The 27,501-nt window shown below is 42.3% G+C and overlaps 1 protein-coding gene across 3 annotated transcripts in view; it reads right to left on the bottom strand.

The window, feature by feature from the left end:
* The window catches only part of Lrba (LPS responsive beige-like anchor protein), a 445,034-nt gene that overhangs the window by 1,603 nt on the left and 415,930 nt on the right, over positions 1–27,501 (bottom strand). For all 3 annotated transcript variants that reach the window (XM_070022191.1, XM_070022190.1, XM_070022192.1), the window contains exons 53-56: positions 23,654–23,821; positions 10,342–10,443; positions 6,933–7,129; positions 3,418–3,569 (exon numbers count right to left, since the gene is read on the bottom strand). In XM_070022191.1, coding sequence (XP_069878292.1) covers positions 3,418–3,569; positions 6,933–7,129; positions 10,342–10,443; positions 23,654–23,821 — 619 coding nt within the window. The remainder of the gene's footprint in view (positions 1–3,417; positions 3,570–6,932; positions 7,130–10,341; positions 10,444–23,653; positions 23,822–27,501) is intronic.

The following is a 27,501-nucleotide window of genomic DNA, read 5'->3' on the forward strand; positions in this document are numbered from 1 at the left end:
GCTCATGCCCACACCCAGGTCACCTTTTTGTGGAGGGACAGGTACTGACAGGGCAGGTAAGATGTCACTAAAGCCTCAACAGACTCAATGATTTCTAGAGGGTTGGGCTGCTGAGACTTGTCTTTTATATGGGTATGAGGATCAAAGAGACAAAGCAATGTAGGAAAGTTAGGGAGATTTCACCTCTGAATCGATGATAAGTAAAAAGGACCAGGCATGGTGGTTTACCCCTGTAATCTCAGGGAGGCAGAGATCATGATCTGAGGTGACCCTGGGTGGAAGCTTTCCAAGTTTCCTCCTCACCCCACCCCCCAACACACACACACACACACACACACACACACACACACACACACACACACACACACACACACACACACACACACACACACACACACACACACACACACACACACACACACACACACACACACACCCAAACCAGTAAGCCAGACGCAGCCGTGTGAACTGTCCCCTCAGCTGTGGGGAGACATGCATCGGAAGATGGTGGGTCGGAGCGGCCCAGACAAAAACGTGAGAACCTACTTGAAAATCACAAGTAAGAAGGACTAAAGGTATGGCTCAAGTGGAAAAATACCTGCCTGCCAACACAAGGCCCTGGGTTCAAAGCCTGCAGATGGTGATTTGGGCTGGGCTCTCCGTTGGGGCCTGACCCCACACTCCAGCCACTCCAGGCAGTGACCGCTAAGGCCGCAGTTGCTCCCTGTCCCCGAGGCGGTGGCACAGGGCAGGGACGGGAGCAGCGTGGGGACAGGGGAGAGGCCAGCCTGCATCACGGCTGCTCCGGGGCACAGCCTGCGGCATAACCCTTCCTCGGCAGTTTGGCTTCCCCCACGCATTAGGAAGCTAGTGTCTTTCCAGTGGCTCCTACCAAGACTGGGAACTGAGATGTGCCACAGAAGAGAGCCAGCACGAAAGAGGGTAGATGTGAGGGCCTGAACTCTAAGGAATACAGACACAGAATGGTCTTTCCCTCATCTGTTACTACTTCAAGAGATTCAATTCTCCACTCCAGGGCCAGAGATGGGTGGAGCAGCTAGAAAATATGGCCCAAGTTCAAGCCCACGACCGACCAAAAAAAATTAAATATATATATATATATACATATATGTGTGTGTGTATATATATATATCTCCCATTACCTTCCAGCTACCCGAGACTATGTCAGAGTTTTAAACACAAAGAATTTGGAAGTGAAAGAATAAGAAAAAAGAGACAGCAGAAGTGGTTGTGCTAGTATTAGAAAGAAATAGACTTTAAGTCAAAAAGTGTTAGAAACACTCTTTACTGCAGCCAGGAAACAACTGCATTATGCATTAAACAGCTGAGCCCCAAGTATAGGGAACAAATATTAACAGAATGGAGGAGAAAGAACACATGCTTCTACAACAATAGGCTGGAGATTTTAATACCGTATTTTCAAGAAGTAAGCAGGCCCATCAGACAGACAGGAAGGAAGCAGAGGGCCTGAACAGTCCTAGAGGACACACTGGACCCAGACGCGTTAGCTTACACTAGCCACAGCGTGTGGGAGTGCGGCAGTGCCCGGGAAACAGCTCCCAGGGTAAGCCACGCTAGGCCCCAAAACACGTCTTCACCATATAGAAATAAAGATACCATACATCTTTTAAAAAGGTATCAGAATGAAACTAGAAACTAATAAAAGAAAAGGCGGAAAACCCACCAAGAGGTAAAAATGAAAAAGTAGGTCAAAAAGAAATTACAAGGGAAAGCAGAAAATATCCCGAGACAAATGAAAACCCAACATGCCAAAACTCGCCAAAACATGCCAAAGCTTGCCAAAACACATCAAAAGTTTCAGGCTGATACGAAAACAGGGAATTCACAGGTATAAACACATACTCTGTAAAAGAAGGAAATCTTTATACTTTAAGGATCTAGGAAAGAAGAGCAGACTACATCTAGAGCTAGCAGAAGGAAAGCAGATAAATAATAAGGGGAAAAACCCCTATAAAACAAAAATAGGTCTTTGAAAAAAGATGAATAAAGGAAAAAGGCAGCTCCAGAAAGCAAAGTAGGGATAGCACTACAGATTGTGCAAACTAACAAAGAAGATAGTTCACTGTGTAGGAGATGATCAGAATCTGGATAGCCCAAATGAAGTGAACACATTCTGAGAAACAATATACCAAATGTGAATCATAAAGACACGGACAACGAACAGGCATCTGATGAGTAAGGAGACTGAAAAAGGGATGCTTAAAAATAAGAAACCAAACAAAAGAGAAAAACAACTTCCACCAAGGAGAAGTCCTGGGCCATACAGCTTCGCTGATGAATTCTATCAAAAACAGAATAGGGGGAAGGCAAACAATGAGTCTAGCATTTCCTTGACCCCCCCAAAGCTAGAAAAAGAACCCACACCATCCGACAGGGCAGACCAACATTCTTTGTGAGTGTGGATCCACGATACTAACCAACTAGACTCGACAGCAGAACGGAAGGGTGATCTACCATGACCATGTGGGGACCCCTACCCCATAAAGAAAGGCAGCTGACAGGCAAAAACCAATATCCCTCAGAACAGACACCACAGGAACACCTTCCTACAGAAAAGGTGCTTTACGAAGTTCAGCCTCCTTGGGCGATTAACAACCATCTACGAAGAGAAAGCAATGGCGTCAGAGGACAGGGAGCACTGGTGGCCGCCACCGCGGATGGCCCACCAGTGGCAGAGCGGGCTGTGCATGCCGAACATCCAGATCAGAACAGGAAGACTCAACTAGACAGCGGAATGTGGAAAGCATGCCACACAGGACGTGGGAGGATGCACACGGGATTCCATGTGCGGGAGGTGCTTAGAAGACGGGGGGGGGCGGGGGGGGGGGAACCCCTGTTTAGTAGGGTGAGCGCCCGTGGAGAGGATGAAAAGTGTTGCAAATGGAGGTGGTGGTGGTGGTTAGACAATACATTTAATACCATAGAATTCATACACTGAAAAAATGCTTTGAATATATGTTGCCATGGTAACTGAAAAATTAAGAACTAAATAAATAAGGGCAAGTTGCTGGGCAGCAATTGTCCCCAAAGGTGGCATTTGGGGTGGAGGGCTTCCCATGTGGCTCCAGGTGACATTTCTCAGTGAGCCCCCAGGGCGGACAGCGCCATCTTACACCACAGGGCTGCAGCCCTTAAAATCCTGTCAATCGAGAAAGGGGCTTTGAGAAAAGAAATAGAAAAAGCCTCCAGTCTGGCCTGAACCCCTGGGACTCCAGCCTGTGTCAAGGCCACCCCAGAAAACTGCCCCTTCTACAGGCTGGGCTTTGAAGACCAAGGATGCACTGGTTTCTAGAACTGCACCCCCGTCCCCCAACTCAGAAATCCCCTCCATAGCCTTTATTCCTGCCGCCATCAGCACGCCACGATCCCAGTTACCTCTGGTCATAGGACAGGGCCATGGCCCGGATTCCAGCATCACAGCCCGGGTAGGTGAAGAGCTGCTTGAAGTCAGAGGCCTGCCACACCATCACCACGCCATGGTCGCCGCCGGTGAGCAGGTACTGTCCGTCCCGACTCAGCTGCATGGCCTGTGGACACAACAAGTCAGCTGAGCCCTGGGGCCAGGATGAAGCCCCAGGGCACAGGCTGCGGGCATCTCAGGGGTCTGACGAAGTGAGCTGTGGGCCTGTGTCTCCAAAGTCAAACGACAGGGTTAGAGGCCATGCTTTCTTATGACTGTGTTCACATTTTAAAAAGTGTGCATTCCCTACTCCACACCCACAGCCAGTCATGCCAGCCGCCCTCCACAGCTGGGGTCCTGGGGTGGTCCCCAGCTCCACAATGCCTGCCCTGTCCTGACACAGTGGATGGGAATCCAGCCACAGCAAGCCCCAACTTCTCTAACTGCCTTGTTCCATCTTGTCTTTACCCTTTGACAGTTTCATTTGAAAGAATCAATAATTACTGGCTCATGCCTGTAAACCTAGTTACTCAGAGGCTGAGATCTGAGGATCACAGTTCAAAGCCAGCCTGAGCAGGTAAGGCCACGAAACTCTTTATCTCCAATAAACCACCAGAAAACTTGAAGTGGCGCTGTGGCTCAAGTGGGAGCACGCTCACCTTGAGCTGAAGAGCTGAGGCCCAGAGTTCAAGGTCCATGACCAAAAAATTAAATAAATAAATAAATAAATAAATAAATAGCTACGGTCTGTTTCCTACTCACTTAATACAACTAACTGCCAACTTTCCAGTGTTATTGCAGCTTATTCTTAAAAACACAAAATGATACCTAAGAAATAAGTCCGTGTTTGGAAGACAGTGTCCTGAAGGATGTGTTTTCTAAGTCTTACTCGCCGAATACGGTATTAAGGTTTTTCAATATGAAGCCAAAGCAGAATCTTTTCCCGGCCCTCTGGCTATGGTGAGCCCTGGGGGCTATCTGGGAGCTGTGGTGAAGGCCAGGACAAATAATTATTTGCTACAATTATGAAATGGAGCTGATGAAAATCCATTAACCTGATGGTTATGGTTCACTTGAATTTCATACTTGAGGCTTTTTATTGGATAAGTGCTATATTAAAATAGAAATTAAAACCATTAATCTTTGATCCTTTGTTCTAGTAAAGCATCTCTAATCCTACTTCTGTCTGGAATGATATAAGACTGGCACTTTTAGGATTATACATTTAAATGAGTCAGGTACCCCCCCCCCAAGGTGAAAAACCATTTCCTAGACCCCGGTGCCCATATCTATAATCCTAGCTACTCAGGGAACGGAGATCTGAGGATTCTGGTTTATAGCCAGCCCAGCCAGGAAAAGTCTGAGAGACTCAACTCTCATGAACCACCAAAAGCTAGAACTGGAGCTGTGGCTGAAGTGTAGAGCACTAGTTTTGAGCACAAAAACTCAGGGACAGTGCCCAGGCCCCAAATTCAAGCCACAGGACCTGCAAAAGAAAAATGTCTCCAATCTTTCTCAAGAGGAACCAGTCAAATTCTTGTAGTGTGAGATTCAAGGTACCATCTACAGAGTTACACCCTGCCCTCCACCAAAGTAACATCATTTGGTCTTAATTCGAATCCAGCTCCTCAGGATCCAGGTCAGTTGGGTCGGGGGAGCCCCGGGGATATGTCATGTCATCCTTTGAATCTTGTGTGTTTGGACAATGTTGGGGCTGCATTCGTCTTTAAAGAAGTAGCAACAGCCACCACAGACTGCTGGGAATGACCACATCCTAAAACACAGCCCAGGAAAAGGAAATAGATGAGCCCCTACGGGTGGAATAGTGGTTACCCCTTGTTTACAATGAAATAACTCTGCTACTCTGGCTGGGCTGTCTGCTTAAATTTAAGTCATTCATGAAGACATCGAGCATGCCTGCTTGATGCACCATGATATGCTATTAAGTGAGATGCCACAGAACAATCCTGCATCTGGAATAAGGACAGTAGGGGAGCCTTGCTTTGCACAGAGGCTGCTCAGGCTGCCTACCTGCCTGGAGGGCTCTTGGCATCTTACAGATATTTAACCTGGGGTCTGGGCTGCTGCTGAGTGGTCGGCAGCCACACTCTCCTGCAGGATGGAGCTGGGGACTGCCCCGGGACGCCTCCAATCCCCACGTGCACTGGAGCAGGGGACGCGGGCAGAGCTCCTCCTGGGCCAGCTTGCTTTAATCACACAGTTGCCACTTGCAAGTTAGCATGATAAAGCACACAAGCGCTGGGAAAAGGCAGTGGGCTGCTCAGGCCTAAAATCCAGTGGGAAATATTACAGAGGGAAAGCACGATGGCTGCAGGGCAGAGAGAGGCCTGTGTGTGTGAACGGCGGCCCTGCCGCCACGGGGCCCTTCCCAGGGCCTCCAGTCGCACTGAAATGCCACACAAACAGCCACAGACAGCCAGGGATTTCCAATTATTTTACAGATTTATTAGTATAGCTGACAATATAATCGCAACTCAAAGTGACAGATTATCAACATTATTACTGCAAAGAAAAGAGGGAAGGAAAATCCTCTGATGTGTACTTGGCTTAAATGAAGTATTATGGGAAAGAAGGGAGAAATAAAAATAGAGCATGAGTCTGTCTGCGCCCCCCCCCTCCCGCAGAGGCCTGTGGGAGCGAAGCTGGGAGACAGGAGGGAGGGGTTGAAGAGTCAATCCCAGCATGCAGCGCAGCAGGGAACTTGGATTTGACCAATGTGCCCTATCTGAGGGCTTGAGTTCCTCATTCTTCCTCACTCTGGTGCTGGGAGAAAGGGACGCCTAGACAAGAGCACGAAGAAGTCTCGTTGTGTAATCTGTGTAACAGGTCATCAATCACAGGCCAGGCAGTGAGTAAGCTATCCGGGGCCAGCCCCCAGCTGCCCTGGGCGGCCAGAGGCGCCTCTGACTCACCTGTTTGCGCCCCCATGTCCTGGGTGCCCATCACGTGTACCTCCCTTCCCCACAGCTCCATTTCCCCTAAATCTGCTCCCTGAAGTCCAGAGGTGAGAAGGGAAGAATGTGGAAAAAGGAGTTCCCGAGAGAACAGCTTGGCTCTCTCATCTCCTCTAACTTCTGGAGCCCAGGACGGCCACAGCATTACCAGTTCATAGGGCCACGACAGGGCCTGCCTGACTCCATGATGAGCTGTGGTCTTGCTGACACCACCTGCTCTCTCCCCCAGCAGGCCTAGAGCCTCTGCCCCCACCGTGCCACTGCAAAGAAAAGCCCGTGCTGTCATCTAATTAAAGTAACAACATTCAATTTACTACTGAGCTTTGATAGGCAGAAAAGAACAGTGAGCAGCAAAGTTTCTTAACAACACCAATGAACCCTACACTTCCACAGGAGCCATGAGGCTGGCTTCACTAAGCCCCAGAAGGCCCCAGGGCCACGGGCCTTGCTGAGTGCCGCACAGCGAGCCACGCAGCACAGCGGACTGCCAGTGCCATGCGGAAATGGCCACTTACCCTGATGTGATCGTCCGTTTCCACAGTGGCCTGGAGTTTCCCGTTCACGCTGAAGGTGCAGAGGCAGCCGTTCTCATAGAAGATCACGCAGTGGCCCTCTCTCGAAGCCTGGATGAGCTTTGGCTTCAGGCAATGTCCCGGACCCTCCAACGTCCTTAACAGGTCTCCGTTCATGGAGTGTATGAGACATGGCCCTTCTGAAAAGACAGGAGGAAAAAAGAATTAACTCATGCAACGGACACAGGGCAGGGCAATTGCTTAGCATGAGTGAGATTCCGAGTTCATCCCCTGACTACAAAAACACAGAAGCAAAATCAGATGAACGCAGTCTCAACCTTGACGTGAACCATGCTGCAGATGGAGAAAGCTTTTAGTGGCGGCCATGTCACTGTTTGGCCCACCTGTCCACGGGGCAAGGAGAGAAGCCAAGCCCTGGCCAGCAGGTCACATTTCCTCAAGAGACAGGAAGTTCCTTGACGAAGCTCAGGTGGCCGAGGGTGGGATGAACCAAAGACATTCCAAAAGGGACAGGGTGGCGGTCTACGCTGGCCCCGGGCAGACGCAGTTGGAGCTGGGGGTCAGTCGCTGTAGGGCTGGCTGGGAGGCCATCTCCCCTCCTGAGACTCACGACACTGACAGGGACCCTGGCTATCCTTCCTAACCACCCCCCCCTTCATGGAGGGACCCGTTCTGCTGTTTCACTCGTGACTTTACTTCCCTCATGTCCCCACAGCAAGCAGCAGCTTCTGCCCCTCCCAAGTGACCCCAGGCTGAGAAGCCCGTGGAGGACAAGGGCTGCTGGACACCCCACAATTTCCTGTTTCTCTAGCACACTGCGCACACAGCACAACAGGAGGTCACAGGCTGCTCCTGCTCCCCACTGGGCCCCCAGCAGCTCCTGCTCCACTGGGCGGGCCAGGGGTTAGGATTCTCGGTGCTCTCTAGCATCAGAATAAGCAGGCCGCCTCTGTCTCCACCCTGCTCCACACACAGGGACTTCAGCTGTGACTCCTCAATAACACCGGCCCCAGCACCACGGCACACACACTGCGAGCTCTTCTGTCCACAGACCATGCTGTGCAGAAGACCGGGGCACCCTGACCCGTGACCAGCACGCGTGTCCACCCAGGTCTGTGGGCAATTGGTCACCAGGTGTGTGACGGTGGGTTCACGCCCAGCCCTGTCGCATGGTTGTACTGCCTCCCGTCCCCGGGGAGGACCCGGAGACACTTACAAGAATGGCTAACAAAGATGAACTTCAATACAGCAATGTAGAGCGGGATGGCTAAAATGGAATAAATGGCGAAAGAAGAGCTGCTGTGGGCGGGGGACACCAGACCGGAGAGACACAGGCAGGGAATCAGTGAAGGGAACCCTCTGACCACAACGGACCAGGTAGACGTAACCAAAGCCGTGATGTCTCAGGAGAAGTGACACTGGGAGAGGCCTCACATTACAGGAACCCCAGAGACACTCGAAGACACTGAGGGCACTGAACAAAAACTTGGCAGAAAGGAGTACCCTGTTTCCCAAGGCATGTGGAGGAGAAGTAGGTAGCTGGCACCACTGCAAGGGTGCCTGGGAAATTCTTCACAAAGAAACCAAATATGCTAGTGTTTTAAACTGTAGTGTGCTAAGTAAATAAGAGGTTTTCTAGTCTTTAAAATATCCTTATACATCTACTCAGTTTTTGTTGTTGTTGTTGTTACTGTTGTTTTTGGTGCCCGCTTGAACTCAGGGTCTGGGTGCTGTCCCTGAACTTTTTTGCTCAAGGTTAGCACTCTACACTTGAGCTATAGCTCCGCTTCCAGCTCTTTTTTTCTTTTGGCAATTGACTGAAGGTAAGAATCTCATGGATCTTCTTGCTTGGAATGGCTTTGAACCATGATCCTTAAATCTCAGCCTCCTGAGTAGTGAGTAGGATTATAGGGGTGAGCCACTGGCACCCAGGTTAATTTTTTTCTTTAATGATTTTTTTCTTTTAGTGGTACTAGAATTTGAATTCAGAGCCTCAAGCTTGCTGGTCAGGCACTCTACCACTGAGCTATGCCTCCAGCCCTGTTGTGTATTGGAGGTATGGTTAGCTTCGGTCTTACGTCCTGCCCAGATGTGTGTTGGGATCGCAGGCTTCCTTTTTGCTTCCCATTGTACCTGGTATGACAGGCATGTGTCACCATGCCCAGCTTCTTGGAGACTTGCAGACTTTTCTGCCCAGGCTGGTCTGGAACTGAGATCTTTCCTATCTCCACCTCCCGAGTAGTGAGGATTACAGGAGTGAACCACCAGCTATTAGTTGTATATGCCCTGGCTGGCCTCCAACTGCAATCCCCCCTATTTCAGGCTCCCAATTAGCTATGATTACAAGCATGAGCATTTTTACAATCAAAACATTAAAATTTGTTCCCATTGAGTATCAAGATAATTTTTGTAAAATTTCAGGCTAGCATGGCTACTTTTGCTATCCATACTAATGTGCAAGCAAGGGTGACCTATGACAGATTAATTTTACTTATCTAATTTGGATCACATAGAATCTGAAACTCACGTTAACTCAGGATGTGTAAAAATCCAGTAGTGAGAGAATACTTGCTATCAGTATTACTATTTCACTGCTTTGGCCAAATTCTTCAGTGCAATGATTTAAATGGCTAATATGCCTTGTCACTTAGACTAAGCCACAGCTCAGGTCACTCAAATCCTCTACCCTTTCCTAGCAGGCAAGCCTAAAAGATATGAGATTGCAGAAATTTCCTTATTGTTTGTGCACAGATGTCAGCTCAGAGCAGAGACAGACATGGATAGACTAGACTCTTATAGTGGGGGGCACAGAACTGGAAACAAAGCTGTTACTAGTTGGTCCTGATGGGGTGTGGGTACTTTTGGAAAACACCCAGCCTCTCTGGCCAGCACAAAGTGGCTCTAGGGTCTTTCTATCCCATTCTCAGAGCCAATCTGCTTCCTTCTGCACTTGAGATTTGAAGACAAGACAAGACAGTTGTCAGGATTTACATTCAGGTGCAATGGAATCCAGCCCAGTCAGAGGACAACAACGAAGCAGGACCCCAAATCCACAAAGATGCTCCCACCTCCTGGAAGTGCTCCTATCTCAATGAGCTTTTGTTTACAATATCGTCAGCGCTTTAGAGCAGTGCTGTAAAGAGCATGGTGTCTCCATGCTGTCCACTGGAAACCCCACACACGTGTGAACACCGCACACCCAAATGTGGCTGCTGCCACTGTGGAACTTCATAGGTAATTATATCTAATTTTAGCTAATTTATATTTGAATAGCTCCATGTGGCTAATGGCTACCATAACAGGCCAGAGCTTTGGAGAAAAGGAATCAACTCCATCTCTGCTCACTTGTTACAAGACACCAAGCAATGCCAACGCTCAGCACCAGTTTTACCTTGAGAGCCACTTAACACCAGGCCCAGCTCAGCACAGACCGCCGCACAAGTTATCTCGTAGTCGTGGCCTGTCAGAATGGCCCGGGGAGTGGTGGTCTCACCTTCAGGAAAAAAACAAACAAGAGAAAGGATAAATGAGGATAAAGTCACAACCTTTCCACCCCCCTCACACCTAAATCTTTCATCTTTCATTTGTAGTTTGAGAATCTGTCCAAAAGTCCCAGGCTGGTACCAGATTTGATGGATCCGGGGACACACATGCTACCCAACTTCAAGGTCGAAAGTTCAGGATTAAAAATGATCATCTGAAATGCATTCATTCGAAAGTGCTTCTAACACTCTGTAAATATAAAAGTGAGTCCCTTGTGCTGGAGGTGTGACCCAAATGGTGGAGTGCTAGGCTTAGCAAAAGTGAGGCCTAGATCTCAAGGCCCAGTTTCAACAAAACATAAACATTACGAACTATTGTGAAGGTTCTGGAGACTCACGTCTGTAAGCCCGCTTACTCAAGAAGGCTGAGATATGGAGGGTTGAAGTTGGAAGCCAGAGGGGAAAGCTGTGTCTGGTAGCTATGGAAAATACTCATGGGCTTGAGCCACAGCTTGATCCAGGCCAAGCCACAAGGAGGAAATGGTTCCATATTTAGCCTGAGGAATACTATTGTAAGACTACACTGGTCCTCTATGCATGGTGTCTAATGACGAAGACACAGAGCCTTTATAAATGGACCTAAAGAGCATTATTCTGTTGCCATTCTTAGATTCCCCCACAGGTTGTACAGCACATTTATTACTGATGCTGTGCAATCCAATGGGGCGAAAGGGACCTAGAAGTAGGTGGCTGACACCAGCTGGCATCCTCACCCCGGACTATGATCACCCCTAGAGCAGCTACCCACGCCCCCCGCCCCAGGAGACCTCGCCTGACTCCAATGCCTACGTGGGTCACAACAAATGTGCCATCACTGAGTGTCTGACCGCCTAGCGACAGAGTGAGACCTGAAGCAGCACATTAAAAGGCCGGGGCCGGGGGGGGGGGGGGGGGGGAGGGGTGCACAAGGGGCCGTTTCATTTGCTGTCAAGTTTTGAAACTCGTTTGGAGAAGCATACCCATTTTTAATTAGAATGTTTACTGGACATTTTCCAAGCCAAAAATAATTCTTAGAGCAACTTCTTTTTCCTTAAAAAGTTCACGAATTTGGAGACATTTTGAAGAAAAGAAGCAAATAACATAAGATAACCTGAGCTACTTAACTTTCTGCTAAAGATAAAAATTCTGGCACGAAATTTAGAAATACATACATTGTATCTGAAAAAGTTAACAAAACTTCAACCCTGATTCGGGGTTTCTCCATTTCCCATGAAATTTTAAATTCCACAAAAAATACCATACAATGTTATTCTTGAAATTACTGTCAGATTGTATCTGCTGGCAACTTTTTTTCCAAGTCAGCTATTAAAATCATTATGATCTAAGGAATATATTTTGGATGTGATTGTTCCTTTTTGTTTTCATAAGTAATCATTTTCTTAAGGGCAAGATTTGTTTCCACGTGAATTGTCTTTCTACTTTCAACGAACATGAAGGGGCGAGGAGGAATGATGGCAAATGAAAGCAATCTACGCTGAAGCCAAGGTAAATACAGGCCAGATGGATCATGAAGACCTAACAGACATTGTCACGTGGGCATGTTGATGCTTTGTTTTCTGGATCTCAGCGTAGTTTCTCAGGCACACAGTGAAAAAAGGGAAAACATTGCTATAAAGTGCATTTCTTCCTTTAATGTGAAAGCGATGAAATCCAAGAGTCTGAGAATCACAGAAGGCAGAGTTTAGAAAGCTGCATGATTGGCCCCAGAAGGTAAGTTAAGATATAAGCAATGTCTTTTGTAAAATTCATTAAGTTTTTTTTTATTAGTAGGCATATGAAATAGAGAAAAGATTTTTCTTTTCCTAGTGCCTGAGCACTACATAGGATGTTAGGTTTCACTTCAAAGTTTGGCAAAGCATTTCCTAATCCAGGAAGCAGTTTAGACAGGTCAGGAAAAGGGAGGAAGGCAGGGAAGGAAATAGAGGGAGGGATGGACAGATGGATAGATGGAAACTGACAGACAGACAGGTGAGGAGGCAGAGACAACAAATTACAACATAAGGAGACATGATTATTAAGTTCTTCTCAGTAACTGGTTTCACAAATAATCACTGCTGTCCAGTCAAAAGACAGTGCATTGTCTCACCTATGTTGGTCTATGCAGAAGGTACACTGATGGCTTCTAAAAACCCATACTGGACAAAACAGGAGAGAATCTCTTTAAAGAAAAGCTGCTCTGGGTCTGGCTTCCCGGCTGATCTGAGCTCCCTTCCTATCTGCTGTATAGCTCAAGCAATGCTCACGTAGTCTCCTGATCAGAAAGAGGATATTCAAACTAACAAGAATTTTCCTAAGTCCTCCCAAACCAAGAACTTTATGATCACCAATATGGCATGGGATTTTAATGAAGCAAGTACAAACTTCTTACACTTGATGGGAACCACCTGGAATGAAATTTAGGGGCGCTGTAATCATGGGAGCAGAACACGGGCTTGCCCGATAGCAATGGAATCTTCCTATGTCCGTGTAGCTGCACCGCTACACATCAGCCTGGATCATGACGGAGCTCACGTGATGTCTCATAGAAAGGAAAGGCACGGCCCACTAACATTCGGTGTGGAAGCCCGATCTCAGAACGGGGAGCTGGCTCTGGCCACAGCTCCCCTCACTTCACCCCTACAGTGAATGCTCAGGGAAGATAATCAGGCCATAAGATGATTCTGGCTTTTTGTTACTTTTCAAAGACTCCAAAGCTATCAGCAGTGTCTCACTAAAAGTCTAAACCAAATAAAAGCAAGAAAAGGTCTTTGGGAAAATACCAGGCTTATTCTGATTTTTTTAAAAAAAGAAACAAAAAAAACAAGCTTGCAAGCATTAATGGAAACAAACAGCTGGTACCTTTGCTTTCTGAGATAGTAGAATCTACCAAAGGCTAAATCACAAAGCAGAACAGATTCCCTTAAGAACCTTTTAAAGTCTTAATGTTGGAAAAATCGTCATGGCTTTCAATAATGTGGAGAAAAAAATTTATCTTGCTGTTAAGTTAAAAAGCTACACTTCAAACTTCTTAAAGAAAAATAAAAAGAGAAAAAGGACAGACTTCTAGGACTTCTTTGAAAATCTTGAGCAATAACTTCAAAGGAAAGGAGTCTTTGTCCAGAGAACAGGTTTATGACCACTGATGCAAATCCAGCCCAAGAGCTGAAAAGGAGACTCAGTGCATCTTTATGGAAGGCCTTAGAGGAAGATGAACAAGTCAGATGAGATTAAAGACAGTCCAAAGCCTAACATGAATGCCCAGACACACCAGTTCTTACAGATGTGCTTTTCTCAGTCCATAGTGCTGGATATGTCAGTACTAAGTTATAGACTCTGTGATAACACCTCGCTTGCATTTAAACAACACAGAGCTCCTACAATAACCTTTCAGCATTTATACTGGACTGGGTCTTAAAATATTAGCTGAATTATTTTTAACATCATTAGGCAGAATAGCAAATGTTTTTATCAAATGTGTTTCTTCAGCATTCTCATAGCATTAAATATATTTCTTTACCAAATGGACTCTGAACCACTTAAATTTTTATACCTGGAAATAGAGAAAAGGAAACAGTAATTCCTTTACCATCCTCTTCATAAATATTCAATGAGGAAAGTATTTCTTAAGGTCTATCATCATTAAGGCAAGCAGGATTAATAGTCCAGGCAAAAATGTACCAGACGTGTGTTTCTGGAAAAGTTGTTGGTGCTTTTAAAGAAATTTCTTGAACATTATCTCTTCTTCTTAAGAAAACGAAGTCATTATAAAATGCAGTGTAAAGTTCTGATTGGCAACTTAGATATGTTGTTATAAGTAGAGTAATTCCCATTGATTCTCTTCAGTAATGTCCTTTACGAAATGAAGTGGGTTCAGCACTGTCCTATTCTTACTCCTATAAAAATGAATTACAATTTCCAATAAACACTTACTTTTCAGTGATTCTTAGGCAAATAAGGTAACATAGCCACTGATCACTCATTCTGCCACTTTCAATACATAATCACATGTATTGGTACAGTAGTATCATGTGCAGTGCACTATGGAAAATAAGGCCAAGAAGAAATATGGTTTTAAAATGTTTATGTTTTCAACATTTCCTCTAATGTTTAAAAATTTGCCAGTCTGAAGACCAGCTGCGATTACAATTTTGAGATATGGCATTTTATTTGCAATGTCTTCATTTGAAATAGGCACTGGCAGCAAAGGTTCAGCTAAGGAGGAGAGTGCTTTTCTTTGTAAGGATCGAGGTTCATTCTCCAGCATGGAAAAACAATAAAAACTAAAACCAAGAAATTAAATGATATTTGGGTCAAATCTTAACAATCTTTCCATTAACCTTGAAATTACAAATATCTGTAATTATAAATGTCAAAAATGCCATACTGAAGTCTAAACTACTTATATCTGCTTTGCATGCAAAATCAATAATCAAGGATGATTAATGAAGTCCATAAGAAAAACAGATTGAATTCTTCATAAAAGTACAGTCTAGTACCATTAAAGAAGAGCGAAACAAAATATGAAGCTCAACTTTGTTAAAAAAAAGATTTCAGAGAAGTCATTCTATTAAAAGTCATACATGCTAAATAAAAAGCTAAGAATATAATGAAGTTCTTAATTACATACAAATTAAAAACATCAAAGCATTTCGATACTACACAAGAGGTTGTCAGTCATTTCCTAAAGATGGACATTTCTATTTTGCATGTGACTTTTGTTCTCTGTTGGTTACCGTGGAGCACTATGAAGAGCTGGTGTGAAAACTGAACACTTCGCTTTCTCATGTGGCTGGCCATAATGGTAAATCAAGAAAGGAAATGGCTTTGCAGAGGAGGAAATGGGACTAGCCATTAAATGTTCCTTAAACCTCTCCAATAGCTTCCTAAGTTTTCACTGGGAATTACACTACATTTTAATTAAGCGAAGAGAAACAATTTGAAATTTGTTCTCCTCCCCTGCCCCCACACTCCACACAGTCTTTTTGGTGAAAATATGTTAATGTCATTAAACATACAGAGCAGATGACATGCCATAGCTCCGTTTAGGGTGGGAAAAGCACCAGAGTTTTCACTTAGGTAGGCCTCCTTTTGTAAACATTATTATTGATGCAAGATAAAATAATATTGACATAAAAATCCACTATAGTTTCTCGGTTTACAACATTTCTCTGCCTTGTTAAACTAGAATCATCCTCTAGTGCTACATTAAAAAATAAGCTTTTTAAGAATATGCCTACAATTATACAAATAATACTATTTAAAACAACGTGAAATCCTAGGGGTTAGGGTTGTAGCTCAGTGGCAGAGTGATGATTAGCATGAACAAAACCCTCAGTTCTATTCATTTTACACACATACACACACACACACACACACACACCCTCTCTCTCTCTCTCTCTCTCTCTCTCTCTCTCACCCAAGTCCTACAAGGACACATACTGTCGTAAGAACTCAGTTCAACAAAATTATCTTATGTCCTTTTTGAATACTGAGTGTTGCAGTGGTAGGATTACATCAAGTTCTTCTCTGCTGATAATGCGATTCAATTGAAGGGTCTGTGCAGCTGGGGGATGTAGCTCAGAGGCACAAGGACATGCTTTCTGTGCATGAAGCCTTGGGGTCTATCTCCAGCATCTCAATCAAAAAAGTGAGAGATGCTGGTGCTGGTGGCTCACGCCTGTAATCATAGCTACTTAGGAGGCTGAGATCTGAGGACTATGGTTTAAAGCCAGCCCGGGTAGGACAAGTTCATGAGACTCTTATCTCCAATAAACCACCAGAAAAACCGGAAGTGGCACTGTGGCTCAAGTGGTAGAATGCATGCCTTGAGCTGAAGAGAGAGCTGAGGGACAGCACCTAAACCCAGACCAAAAAAAAAAAAAGTGGGAGACAGGGCTCTATGTTAGAACATCTTAGTTGGAGCCCAGACTTCATGACCTAACAGCTAGGTGAGCACACTCGGGTATGTTCTGGTAAGAAAATCCAGGACACTTAGGGCCTTGGGTGAAAGGAAAGCCCTATTTCTAATCTCTGTGTCTCATCCATCAAAGGGAATACACAGGGCTTCAATGAGGACTGTGTTAATGAATAAAGCACTCATGGGTATCCAGCAAGTGCTATGCACCTATTAAGTTCCAGCTACAGCTAGAGTGGCTCACACCTTTGATCCCAGCTGCTCAAGAGGCAGAGATTAGGAGGACTGTGGTAGAAGGCCAGCTCAAGCAAAATGTTTTCTACATGCCCATCTCAACCAGTAAGTAAGTGAGGGATGGTGATGAAAGTCCATCACTCCAGCTACACGGGAGCCACAGGAAAGCCGCTGGGGGCCTGAGCATGTTCACTGACAAAAATGTGAGGCCGGGCACTGGTGGCTCACGCCTATAATCCTAGCTACTCAGGAGGCTGAGATCTGAGAAGGAAATCTAAGAAATGCTTTCCTACCTAAGCACACTTCAGATTTAAAACCTGAAAGCTGACCAAACCTATTTGAATTTGAGAACAAAAATTATTTTAACAAAACAGGCAAATACCAAATATACACAATGATATACATAAATAGGTAATGGTAGTATTTTAAAAAGGACACTAAAATTAGCCTGGAATTGCGGGAGGACTGTGCATGTAAGGCCCACTCTTACAAGATTAGCAAGGCCACGTGAGTAAAATGAAACACAAAACAAAAGGGCTTGAGGGTATGGGTATGGCTCAAATGGTAGAGTATTTGCTTGTACAAGGACTTGGGTTCAATCCCCAGTACTGCAAAAATAAAAATAATAACTTATAAATGTACTTTTAAATTTTGTCAGTAATACTTTTAAAGTTCTGTCTATAATTCCATATAAGTGGGCATAATGCATTAAAACTCAAGTAGAAGAAAAATAGGGTGACTGTGGCCTTATACAAGAAATCAGATATTAAATTCTATATAGAAACAGTTGTGTTTTCATAAAAATTTGGGACTATCTACAGTGCAACATGAGGCACGTATGCACAAAGTTATCATTCATTGCTATAAAGAAAGAAATTTGGGGGGGCTGGGAAGGTGGCTCAGTGGTAAGAGTGCTGGCCTTGCATGCATGAGGCCCTGGGTTCGATTCCTCAGCACCACATAAACAGAAAAAGCTGGAAGTGGCACTGTGGCTCAAGTGGTGGAGTGCTAGCATTGAGCTGAAGAGCTGAGGGACAGCGCCCAGGCTCAGAGTTCAGGCCCCACAACCAAAAAGAAAAAGAAATTTTGGAAAGTGGTAATGTCATTCTAATATGTTATTCCAAGGGCCCCAGCTCAACTTATTTCTAGAAGCTTTATGGAACAATCATACAATCACATGCATATACCAACACACCATCCCCAGGGTATTCTAACACCATACAAATCCTAGATGAAGAAGGGGGCAAGGGCACAGTACTCAACAGTTTCAGGGAATTAAGTAAGTCCCCTCTCAAGTAAAAGAGGATGTAGGTGCAAGATTTTCTTTGAGGGCTAAGACAGTGAAGTTAAGATCTATCTGAACACCAAGTTTTTGACCATTTTCATGAGTATGGCCCCACTGAAGTATACATATTAAGATACTTGGTTTCAGTTTGAGGGCATAAATCACCCATTCTGTGCTCATATTTAAATGGCTCAAGCCTACCAGAATGGTATAGTCATTTTTCTCTGCAACCAAACAAGGTAAATAAATGTGATATATTGGCACATCACCCCACCACTGTGCATATGGTGCACATTAAGGTTGTATTCATTTGCCATATGAATATAATTCCTTTTTACCACGTCTACTATTAGTTACAAGCAGTAAATACAGAGTTGTTCTGCTGAGCTTGTGGGCCTGCATTACATCATAGAGCACCAGGCACCCCGGACCTTCTGGAGAGTTTCAGAGACATACTTTTAATGTCACCTGAACTGAGCACTGCCAACAGGCTGCTCTGAGCCCCAGCGCGATGAATTCCTCAAGGACAAAGAAAAACACAGGGCAGTCTTGGTGCACTGGAGCAGCTCAAAGGCAGGGCCAGAGAGAAGCTCTGGATAAGATACAAGCGGGAACTCACGTCCTCGCCAAGGAATCAGGTCAGGAGTCACAGCCCAGGGAAAAGAAGGTCAGTCTCAAGAATGTGAAAGTATTCAACACCTAGTGAATCTGAGGACCTGAACTTAAAATCTCAACAGTTTTCCCAAATGCAGCTTACCGAAGATCTGCAAGATAAAGAATTTATCTAATGACAATCTTACGACAGACTGTGCTGCTTTGTTTTTAGGAGGTATATGTTGTGCTTTCCCCCCCCTTAAGACAATTAATTGTAAACTTCTACAGTAGGATGGGGGAAACAGAAGAAATGAAGAAATGTCTTCTTGAAAACACATGGTTCAACATGTGTACATTATCTTGCCATTTGTGACCCATAAGTCATACATCATCCACAATTAAACACAAGGTACACCTGTGTTAGCAAGTGCTGATTTTTCAGACTTCCCAACATCAAGTGTCCCAATGCATCCAGCAGATGGTGCTCTTAGCCCCCTACTAAGAGAGAGGAGTACTGTTTGTATCATAGCCACCTATATTTTGGCAAGACAAAGAATAAGCATTTATCGGTAGCTTCAGTAAGACATATTATACTTTATGATAAAAAGAACATAATTCCTAGAGATGTGCAAAAATATACATATGCATAAGCACATATGCATGGGGGCTACCAGTAAATAATTCACACCTGGACACGTTACCATGCCACTTTCCTTACAGACGTGATGAGTGGTCGATGTGTGTATCCGTGGTATTTATAGTCATGTGGCAAGATCATTCTAAATTCATTAAAAAAAAATTTAGAATGCCTTAAAGTTGGAATTCATTTTTAATTATAGCAGGAATGTCTCATTAGGGTGATACTAGTAAAATTAACAACAGTAGGATTTACGGTAATGACTCACATGATTGATGAGAGAATAACAAAATGAAGTTTTAGACAGAGGAAAAGCAGGACAGCATGCCTTACAGTCCTTTAACAAACAGCTCTGTGGTCTGTTAGTGCTGGCCTTATGGTTAATAAAACCTTCTTTCTAATTAACGGTGCTGAAATATTCTTAAAGAACAGAATCTTGCTACGGAAAAAAAAAAAGGTGTTTTTTTTTCCTTCAGTAGACGCCATTCCCACGAAGGAGAAAGCTGACATAGATTAGCATGTCTGATTGCAAAGAGGGGGAAAATGCCACCTTTCAATCAAATCAAAACCAGAATCCAAGAATGGAAAACTACTTTATTGAAATACCACACACACAAATCTATGCACTGCCCTCCCAGTCAGCAACCAGTGCTTCTAAAGCTAATTAACTGGGGCTTAAAAAAAAAAAAAAAAACCAAAAACTTCTTCCCATACCTAAGCATGCCTCACAAGCATTTTGCTTTTAAAATCCAAGTTTATGATTTATTAACATAATAAGAATAAGTAAGACACTACGGAGGTTGCACGTTTTTATCTTCTCTATCTAAATAAGATCATTCACGGTTTAAAGTATTTAACACAAATTGAATGCACAGGGCAACACATTTTCTCTTAAATGTGGAAAAGGGCAGTTTGGACAGAACTATTCTAGAGGAAAAAGAAGCATCCTAGGCACAGTACTAAAAAAGAGTACTGGGTACTAAAACAGTGAGTACTAGAGCTGCTGTGAGGTCTGTAGAAAACACCTTCCACTGAAATACACTGCTAACTTCATAAACCATCCACAATGAAATGGAATGGTGTTTCCAGCTTCCTTCTCATTGGGAAAGCGCATGCCACCGCAGACAACCATCACCGCACAATGCAGTGAAAGATGAAAAATGATCTCTGAGGAGGGAAATAATGTGATCTAGGCAGGTTTCAGAAAACATCCAAGTGTTTTTTTTTATTTAAGCCCCAAATTATACTATTTCTAGGTTTTATTTATTTCAAATTAATCTGATTTTGCCCAAATAATAGGCATATTAATATCAGATATATGATGGTTTTAAAGAATATATAGCTATAAACTTCCCATCTAGCACCAATATCAGTATTAGAAAAAACAGTATATGATCCTCAGAAGTAAAATTCGTATCTATTTTCCTGACTTAGAATTTTTTAAAAACCTAAAATAGCTAAGTGAGATCTAGAAAATGAAGAAAAGGCGGTTATGTATTGTTATTATAATTTACTTATTTTTCTCTTCAAGACAGAAAAAAAAAAGCCCAACATCAAAAAATAGAAAGTTAGGCTGCATGTAATAGACCTCACTGCATCTAAAGGTCTTTTCTGTGGTCTAGAGACGCCGCCGCAGAGAAACCGAAGCCCTGTTCGGGCCTCAGCAGTGCCCCTCGGAGCTATCAACCAGCCAGGAGAGGCTTATAAAATGAACCAGCTTGGGGGAATGTTTGAAACAGTTTACACACAGTGAAAAATGTCTTTGTGTTGCTTGCCATTTGTTTTCAACACACTTGCATGCGGCCTTTTCGCTTTTCTAGTGTAATATGTGTAAGTTCTCATACTATGAAAAAGTGCTTGTTTGTCTTTCTCCCAGATTCACCCTTCACAGCTAAAGCAAAATTAAATTGGGACGTCGGATGTTATAAGGAGGCCAGAAAGGGCGAGGTTCACTTTGAGAAAAGTAATTTAATTTAGTCACAATACATTACAATTTCCTAAAATATGTATTAGATGTGTTGTGGTGTTCTATTTTTTTTACTCCCCTCTTCATTACCAGCTTTCACCATACTACAAATGAGAGCACCAACAAAGTGCTTTATGGAAATCTAACAATTATACTATGTGCTTGAAAGCCAGCAAGATGGTGAATTGTGCTGATTTATTAGCTCTAAGCACCCTAGCTCCAGATAACACCTTAAGTTACTGTTGTTTTCATTTTACAGACAAGAGAGAACCATAGTGGAGCCGGGAGCTCAGGTTCTTTTACTACAAATCTTGCAATTTGCTCAAATGTCATTTCATTTTTTTTAAGGGCATGTATATACACAGGACATTTGGTTAGGTACTGAAATATGTAAACATATATTTAAATATATATCATTCTATAGACATAGATATGTAAATATTTCCTTCTGGAAAACTAAAAATTTTCTAATTTTAAAAATAGCTAAATTTTTGAAATGCAACAGAAATTGTATACAAGTAGAACTAATAAGTCTGTAGGTACTTTTCAGTACATTGGTAATAACTAAGACATAGAATGTGATTAAGTCAAATAAATATAAAACTCGAAGATTTAAATATCTGTCTTTGTGTGTATTCAGATTGCTATATAGGCATGAAACATGTTCCGTTAGTTTAAGACAAGAAAGTTTCTCTTAAGTATTTTGAGATAAATAACAAAATATTATCTATGTCAAGTCTAGGTTTGCCAGAAAATTTTTAGTGAATCTTATAAATAAATTTAAACAAACAGGAAGAAAGAAATTGAAAGTAGTCACTTAAACAAGGCCAGAAAGGAAGAGAAACCAGAATGCCAGTGTCCTCATGAAAAGAACAGGAAATACTTTCCAAAAAATAGGGAAAAAAACCCTGAACTTATATGTTTAAGTTTTTACTGTAATTGCATGTGAAACTGGGACCTCTGTATAAATGTACAGTTAATCGATCTGATTGTAAACTATATTACCCATAGTGACAGAAACTTAAAATTATTTTTCAGGTTCTACTTGTACACTGTACAAGTGTACACTTGTACACTGTTTTGATAAAAAGTGAAAAATAGATGTTGGAAGTTAACTGAATAAAATGTTAGTTTACTATCCAGGCATCAGTGGCTTATCACTGATAATCCTAGTTACTCAGGAGACAGAGATCTAAAGATAACAGTGCAAAACTTGCCTTGGTAGGAGAGTCCCTGAGACACTTATTTTTTGGTGAAAAAGCCAAAAGTAAAGCTGTGGCAAGTGGTAGAGTGCTATCCTTGACCAAAAAAGCTCAGGGACAGTGCCTAGGCCCAGAGTTCAAGCACTAGGACTGGAACTTCCCTTCCCCCACTCTCCAAAAAAGGGTTTACTTACTAATCCCAGGTCTATAGTGAATATAAGAAGAAACAGATTTTAAAAATATTTTGCATCTATTTCTTTTAAAATTGAACTAGTGTTTGACTAAGTTCTTGAACGAAGATTTATTTCACTTTCCCACTCAGATCTACTAACGCATAGCTTTGAAATTTTAACCAATGGTAAATACATTCAAACCCATTTAAAGAAATTCCTGTCACCATTCCACAATTTGGGGCACACCTCTCATTTAGGTAAAGCAACTGGAAACAATAGAATCCTTCCTTACTCTAACACATCACAACTTGCTTTAAATTAAAAAATGGTAAATGCTTAAGAGCAGTTAAAATGCTCTACCTTACGAAGTAACAATCTAAAGCTATTCTTGCAGAAACCCTTCACTGTTGTGTCATAATCATTTTAATTAAATTCTCATTTTTCAGGTGGTCCCTTTAATTGTTTTTTTCCGACTTCTTAATGTGTTTTTCTAAAGCCATTTCTTTTCTGCAGCTGTGTGCGATTGGTTTAATGGTAGCTGCTTCCTTTTTTGCCTTCTGTGAATTACAATTTTAAATGGTTACACATTTTTTGTTTTACTGCCTTCACAGTTTCATAAAGATGTTAAAGGCTGTTGGTGAACATTTTCATTTCCCATCTGAAAAAACCAAGAGTCAATTTGAATATTCCATATTGGCCTTTTATGACTTGTTTTATCTTTTAATATGTAAATGAAAGCATAACTTTATAAAGACTGGTACACGTCTATGAAATTATAATTTTTTCTCTTTTAAAATATGAATTCAATAAACAGGAGAATATGTCACTGCTTTTTCATTCTATATCTTATAGTTCATGGAAAAAAAATCTCTATTTTATTTGGGGACAACCATTTCAAATAACAAACTAGCATTTTTCAATCATGGGAATAAACTATAACATGAAAAACGAGACTTCATGTATGGGTTTAAATTGTCAGTGACCACAAAATGTTTTAATAACAAGGTTATATAGATTCTTCCTTAAATTATAATAAAGAATTAAGAACTCTTTAATAATCCAGTTTCATTCTCATCAGAAAAAGAATAACTTCCCTTTCAGGGTATTATTATTCTACGTCACTTATAAAAGTTCACTTAAAAAGTCGTTGGGAAACAAAAAAAGTAGTTGGGCTTACTTCCTGGGTTATCTCCAATCCCGCTGCTCTTTCCATTCCAGTACCACAGCAGAAGGGTGGCATCACGTGACCCCGAGAGAATGTAGCAATTTCCCCCAATGTAAGACTCAGAGCGAGTGAGGCAAGTGACAACATCCCAATGGCCAAACACCACTTGAATCAATTTTCCTGAAAAACACAATGCATTTCCAGTGAACAGAAAAACTTTAAACACAGGACTGCCACATTGCCTTAGATTCTGATAATTCACATTTTATCATGTTCAGTCAGAACTGGTCCACCCTAAGAGTATTCTTTGAATACTAACAATAAAAACAAAAAAGCCAACTGAATAATGATGACATTTTGAAAGACATATGTTAAAACTATTTCAGCAAATAATATTTGAGAGCCAGAACACCATAACCTTATAAATGGCTAGTATAAATTACAAATGGATCATGTTTACCAGTTAAAGCAGGCCCAAGAGGACTCTTATTGCTTAACACTTTCTTGAGTTACTCCATGTGACACAGAACACAAGTTAGTTGCCTGTCTAAAGGGGTACTAGACAATTAAGATTTCACCAATAACAGCCTCATCTCTGAATTAGTGGGGATTTAATGTATTTATTTTTCGTCTTAAAAGTCATTTTTGGAAATAGCTTCTGCTTTTACAAATCAGGATTATATAGACTAACTTTTGGTGAAAGGATTGATTTACTGTGATTGCAATCTGAGCCAAGTCATTGTTTCTTTGTTTCAATTGTGTAAATGATGAAAATTCCTTTGGAGGTGATGATGAAATCAAGATCACCACAGTTCAATGGTAATGACTAGAGACAGTGAGAGGAAACCAGTCAACCTACTATGTACCCAGGACTTTAAACACAGGAAAGTGTTCACATGAAGGCATTCAAGTCACTACTTTGCCTTGCACAATCACAGTCTCTGCTTAACCACAGATCTGTGCACTTATAATTCACACAAACCCACCTTAAATATCTGCAGCAACCTTACCGTGCCATCTTTACAGTTTGAAATATTTACAGAAGTTACAAATGAATATCACTAAATGTCATCTCAAGGGGTGATAAGACTATAATCCAAATGTTAAAGAAATCAAAAACTAAACCATTTTGTGTCTTACAAACTTCTGTGCTTCACTTGGAATACATAATAAATTATTAAAGTTTAAAGTCTCAAGTAAGTGTTGGCATCTAAGTGTAGTTAGCTTTTCAAGATGATAAATATAACTAAAAGTATTTACATGTTAAATTTTATGTTACTGATTCGAATAAACTCAAAGCTCATTATAAATCTGCACATCTAGAAATAAACTATTGGTATTTTATCTAGACTAGTCAAACACAGGTTTTTCACTCCTGAGTGCCATCTTGCACAACCTACTTCTAAGAACCTTAAAATCATATTTATTTCTATGCAAAGTTGCAAAATGTGAATTTTTTTTCTCTCCTGCAATGAAGGAGGGCAAGACTCCAGCCTAGGCAGCTGTATTAACTTTTGATCAAGTGTTCACTTCTGAATTTCTTCAGTCTTTTCAATTGACAATCAAAACATTTCCCTGAATTAGGTTTTAACAACAAAGAGTATGGTAAGAAGAATTCAAGACTTTTTTGAAATTGAGGGGAAAAAAGCCAGTAGAACATAGTAAAATATGAAAAAGAATTGTCATGTCATTTCCAAGTGAAGAGAGACAGTAGTAAATGTCTGCGGTTAGATTACCAGCAGGCTTACATGGGCTAAGACAAAGTGCTCTATATAACACTGAAAGCATTGCAGATAAGCAGTGTGTTGTAACTACTAAGGAAAACTAGCTCCATCCTATTGCATTATGTTTGCCTTAGTGTATGGACAGTGACTCCTGCTTCAGCCTGACCCTACATGCATCTAAACAACAGGGGTGGACTGAACCGAGCAACTTAAGAAATGAGGTAGAGAGAAAGAACTGTGACCAACTAGGAACCTGAGGTAGATGGAGGCAAGGACACCCAGATAGTCCTCCATGGGAGGCTCATAGACAGTTGTCACTAGTAACGTGAAAGTGGGATTCCTTAAGTACAGAGCAGAATTTCCCAGGATTCCCCTGTTAATTCTGCTTAGTTAAGTCGCTGCTCTGTTTTTCCAAAATCAATGGGTGAAAAATAGACAGTCATGGTGGTTTCTTTCTTAAAATTCCCTCATATTTAAAGTTTTACTCCCAAAGTTATCAAAATTATGAAAATGTATCTAATGCGTACTGAGCACCTACTAAGTACCTAACAGCAGAGAAATATTGGGGGTTTGAACTCAGGGCCTCTCGCTTATAGACTTGCTTTACCTCTGAGCCACCCTTCCAGCAAGGCCTCCTTCTGTGCATACCTGAGCAAGAAGTAAAACTTGCCCTCAGAGCATTTCCTGTCTAGTGAGGAAGACAAACACTGAGTGAACAGCATGAACCGATAACACAGTTCTGTAGAGCGACAGATATTCTATTACCAAAGAAAAGAATAAGGTAGGATCAGTGGAAATGACAGGGCATCTCCCAAGGGAGATGTGGGCACAGTTACTTCAACAGGGCTTCATGTTTTAATATTCTAACTGTATCCTCCACGATTTATAATTTGGGCTCAATCCTGGACAACACTATTTTTTTTTAAAGTTTCCTTTCCCTGTTCTTGCTGCCTTCCCTGGTGATCTGTGCTACTGCTTTAGAGAGCTGAGGCTCTCTCCTCCTAAATAAATCACAGCATATAAATACCTGCTGCTCTTTTTGTAAATTATTTTCTGATAATCTCATAAGTGTTCCTCAACCTTTACTTTTTGTTTCCTTTAATACCAGCCCACCTCTCCACACACTAATATCAAATATTACACAAGCACTAGAATATCCCTTTTTTGACAGAACAAATTTTCTAGTTAATGTTTTATTTGACAGCTGTGCTACAAATAAAAAAAATTCCAGCTCAAGACTCTACACCACTGAATCTAAAATGTGGCCTGAAAATAATTCCTACTGCCGGGGGAAGGTTTTATTGTTACCTCTGCTGTTCTGGTTGTGCCCCGAAAACATGATTTATGTTTCAAGAATTTCCTGTTACAACCCGCATTTCTTCCCCAACTCCCACCTCCAACCTAATAAGAGAAGGATGGGTGGGGGACTGTGAGCAAAAATATAATTGAATTCAACATGTGTGATGGCTTTGCCATTATATACTACTGACCACACAGATTCTTCCCATGCTTTCCACCCAAATTAGGAAAAAATAGTTAATATTCCTATTGTCATAAGAGCACAAGCTCCTACTTGTAGGTATAATTATTTAAAAAAAAAATCTGCAACCTGGATTGAGGTATAAGACATTAAGATACTAGGTCTATTATTTGAGGGTTTTTCTGTGGGTTTTGTTTTTATTCTACAGGTTTGAAGTCAGTCCCACTGAAGTGAAGATTACAATAATACTGCTCTGCACCGAAATATTTTACACATCTAGACAAACATATTTTTTTTTAAGTCTAGTAGGCTTCCGGAGGAAGGGGATACTGTCTAGCGGATGAAGCCTCGTGTAACCTGGTGAGCCCACAGGGAATGTGGTGTTACGATTTTAGTGGTTTCCCCATTAGCCCAGGGTCGGTGTGGCCACACCTGTGTTAGGCCCTCCAGGTGTGGAGAGGCAGGCCTGCCTGAAGCCCAGGGCTGTCACCATTGGCTACACACATATGTCCACAAGGAACGCGAGTCTCTCAGTCCCATCACCTGACAAAGGGGATGAAGTAGGTCTTGAGGCATCTGTGAGGCTGGGTCAGTAGCAGGTATGTGAAACCATTTCGTAAATTCGTGGAAAGCTGAGTGCACATAGGTGTTATTTC

Source organism: Dipodomys merriami, unplaced genomic scaffold (genome assembly GCF_024711535.1).
Source record: "Dipodomys merriami isolate MVZ:Mamm:240054 unplaced genomic scaffold, mDipMer1.0.p SCAF_15, whole genome shotgun sequence".
Classification (NCBI taxonomy): Eukaryota; Metazoa; Chordata; class Mammalia; order Rodentia; family Heteromyidae; genus Dipodomys; species Dipodomys merriami.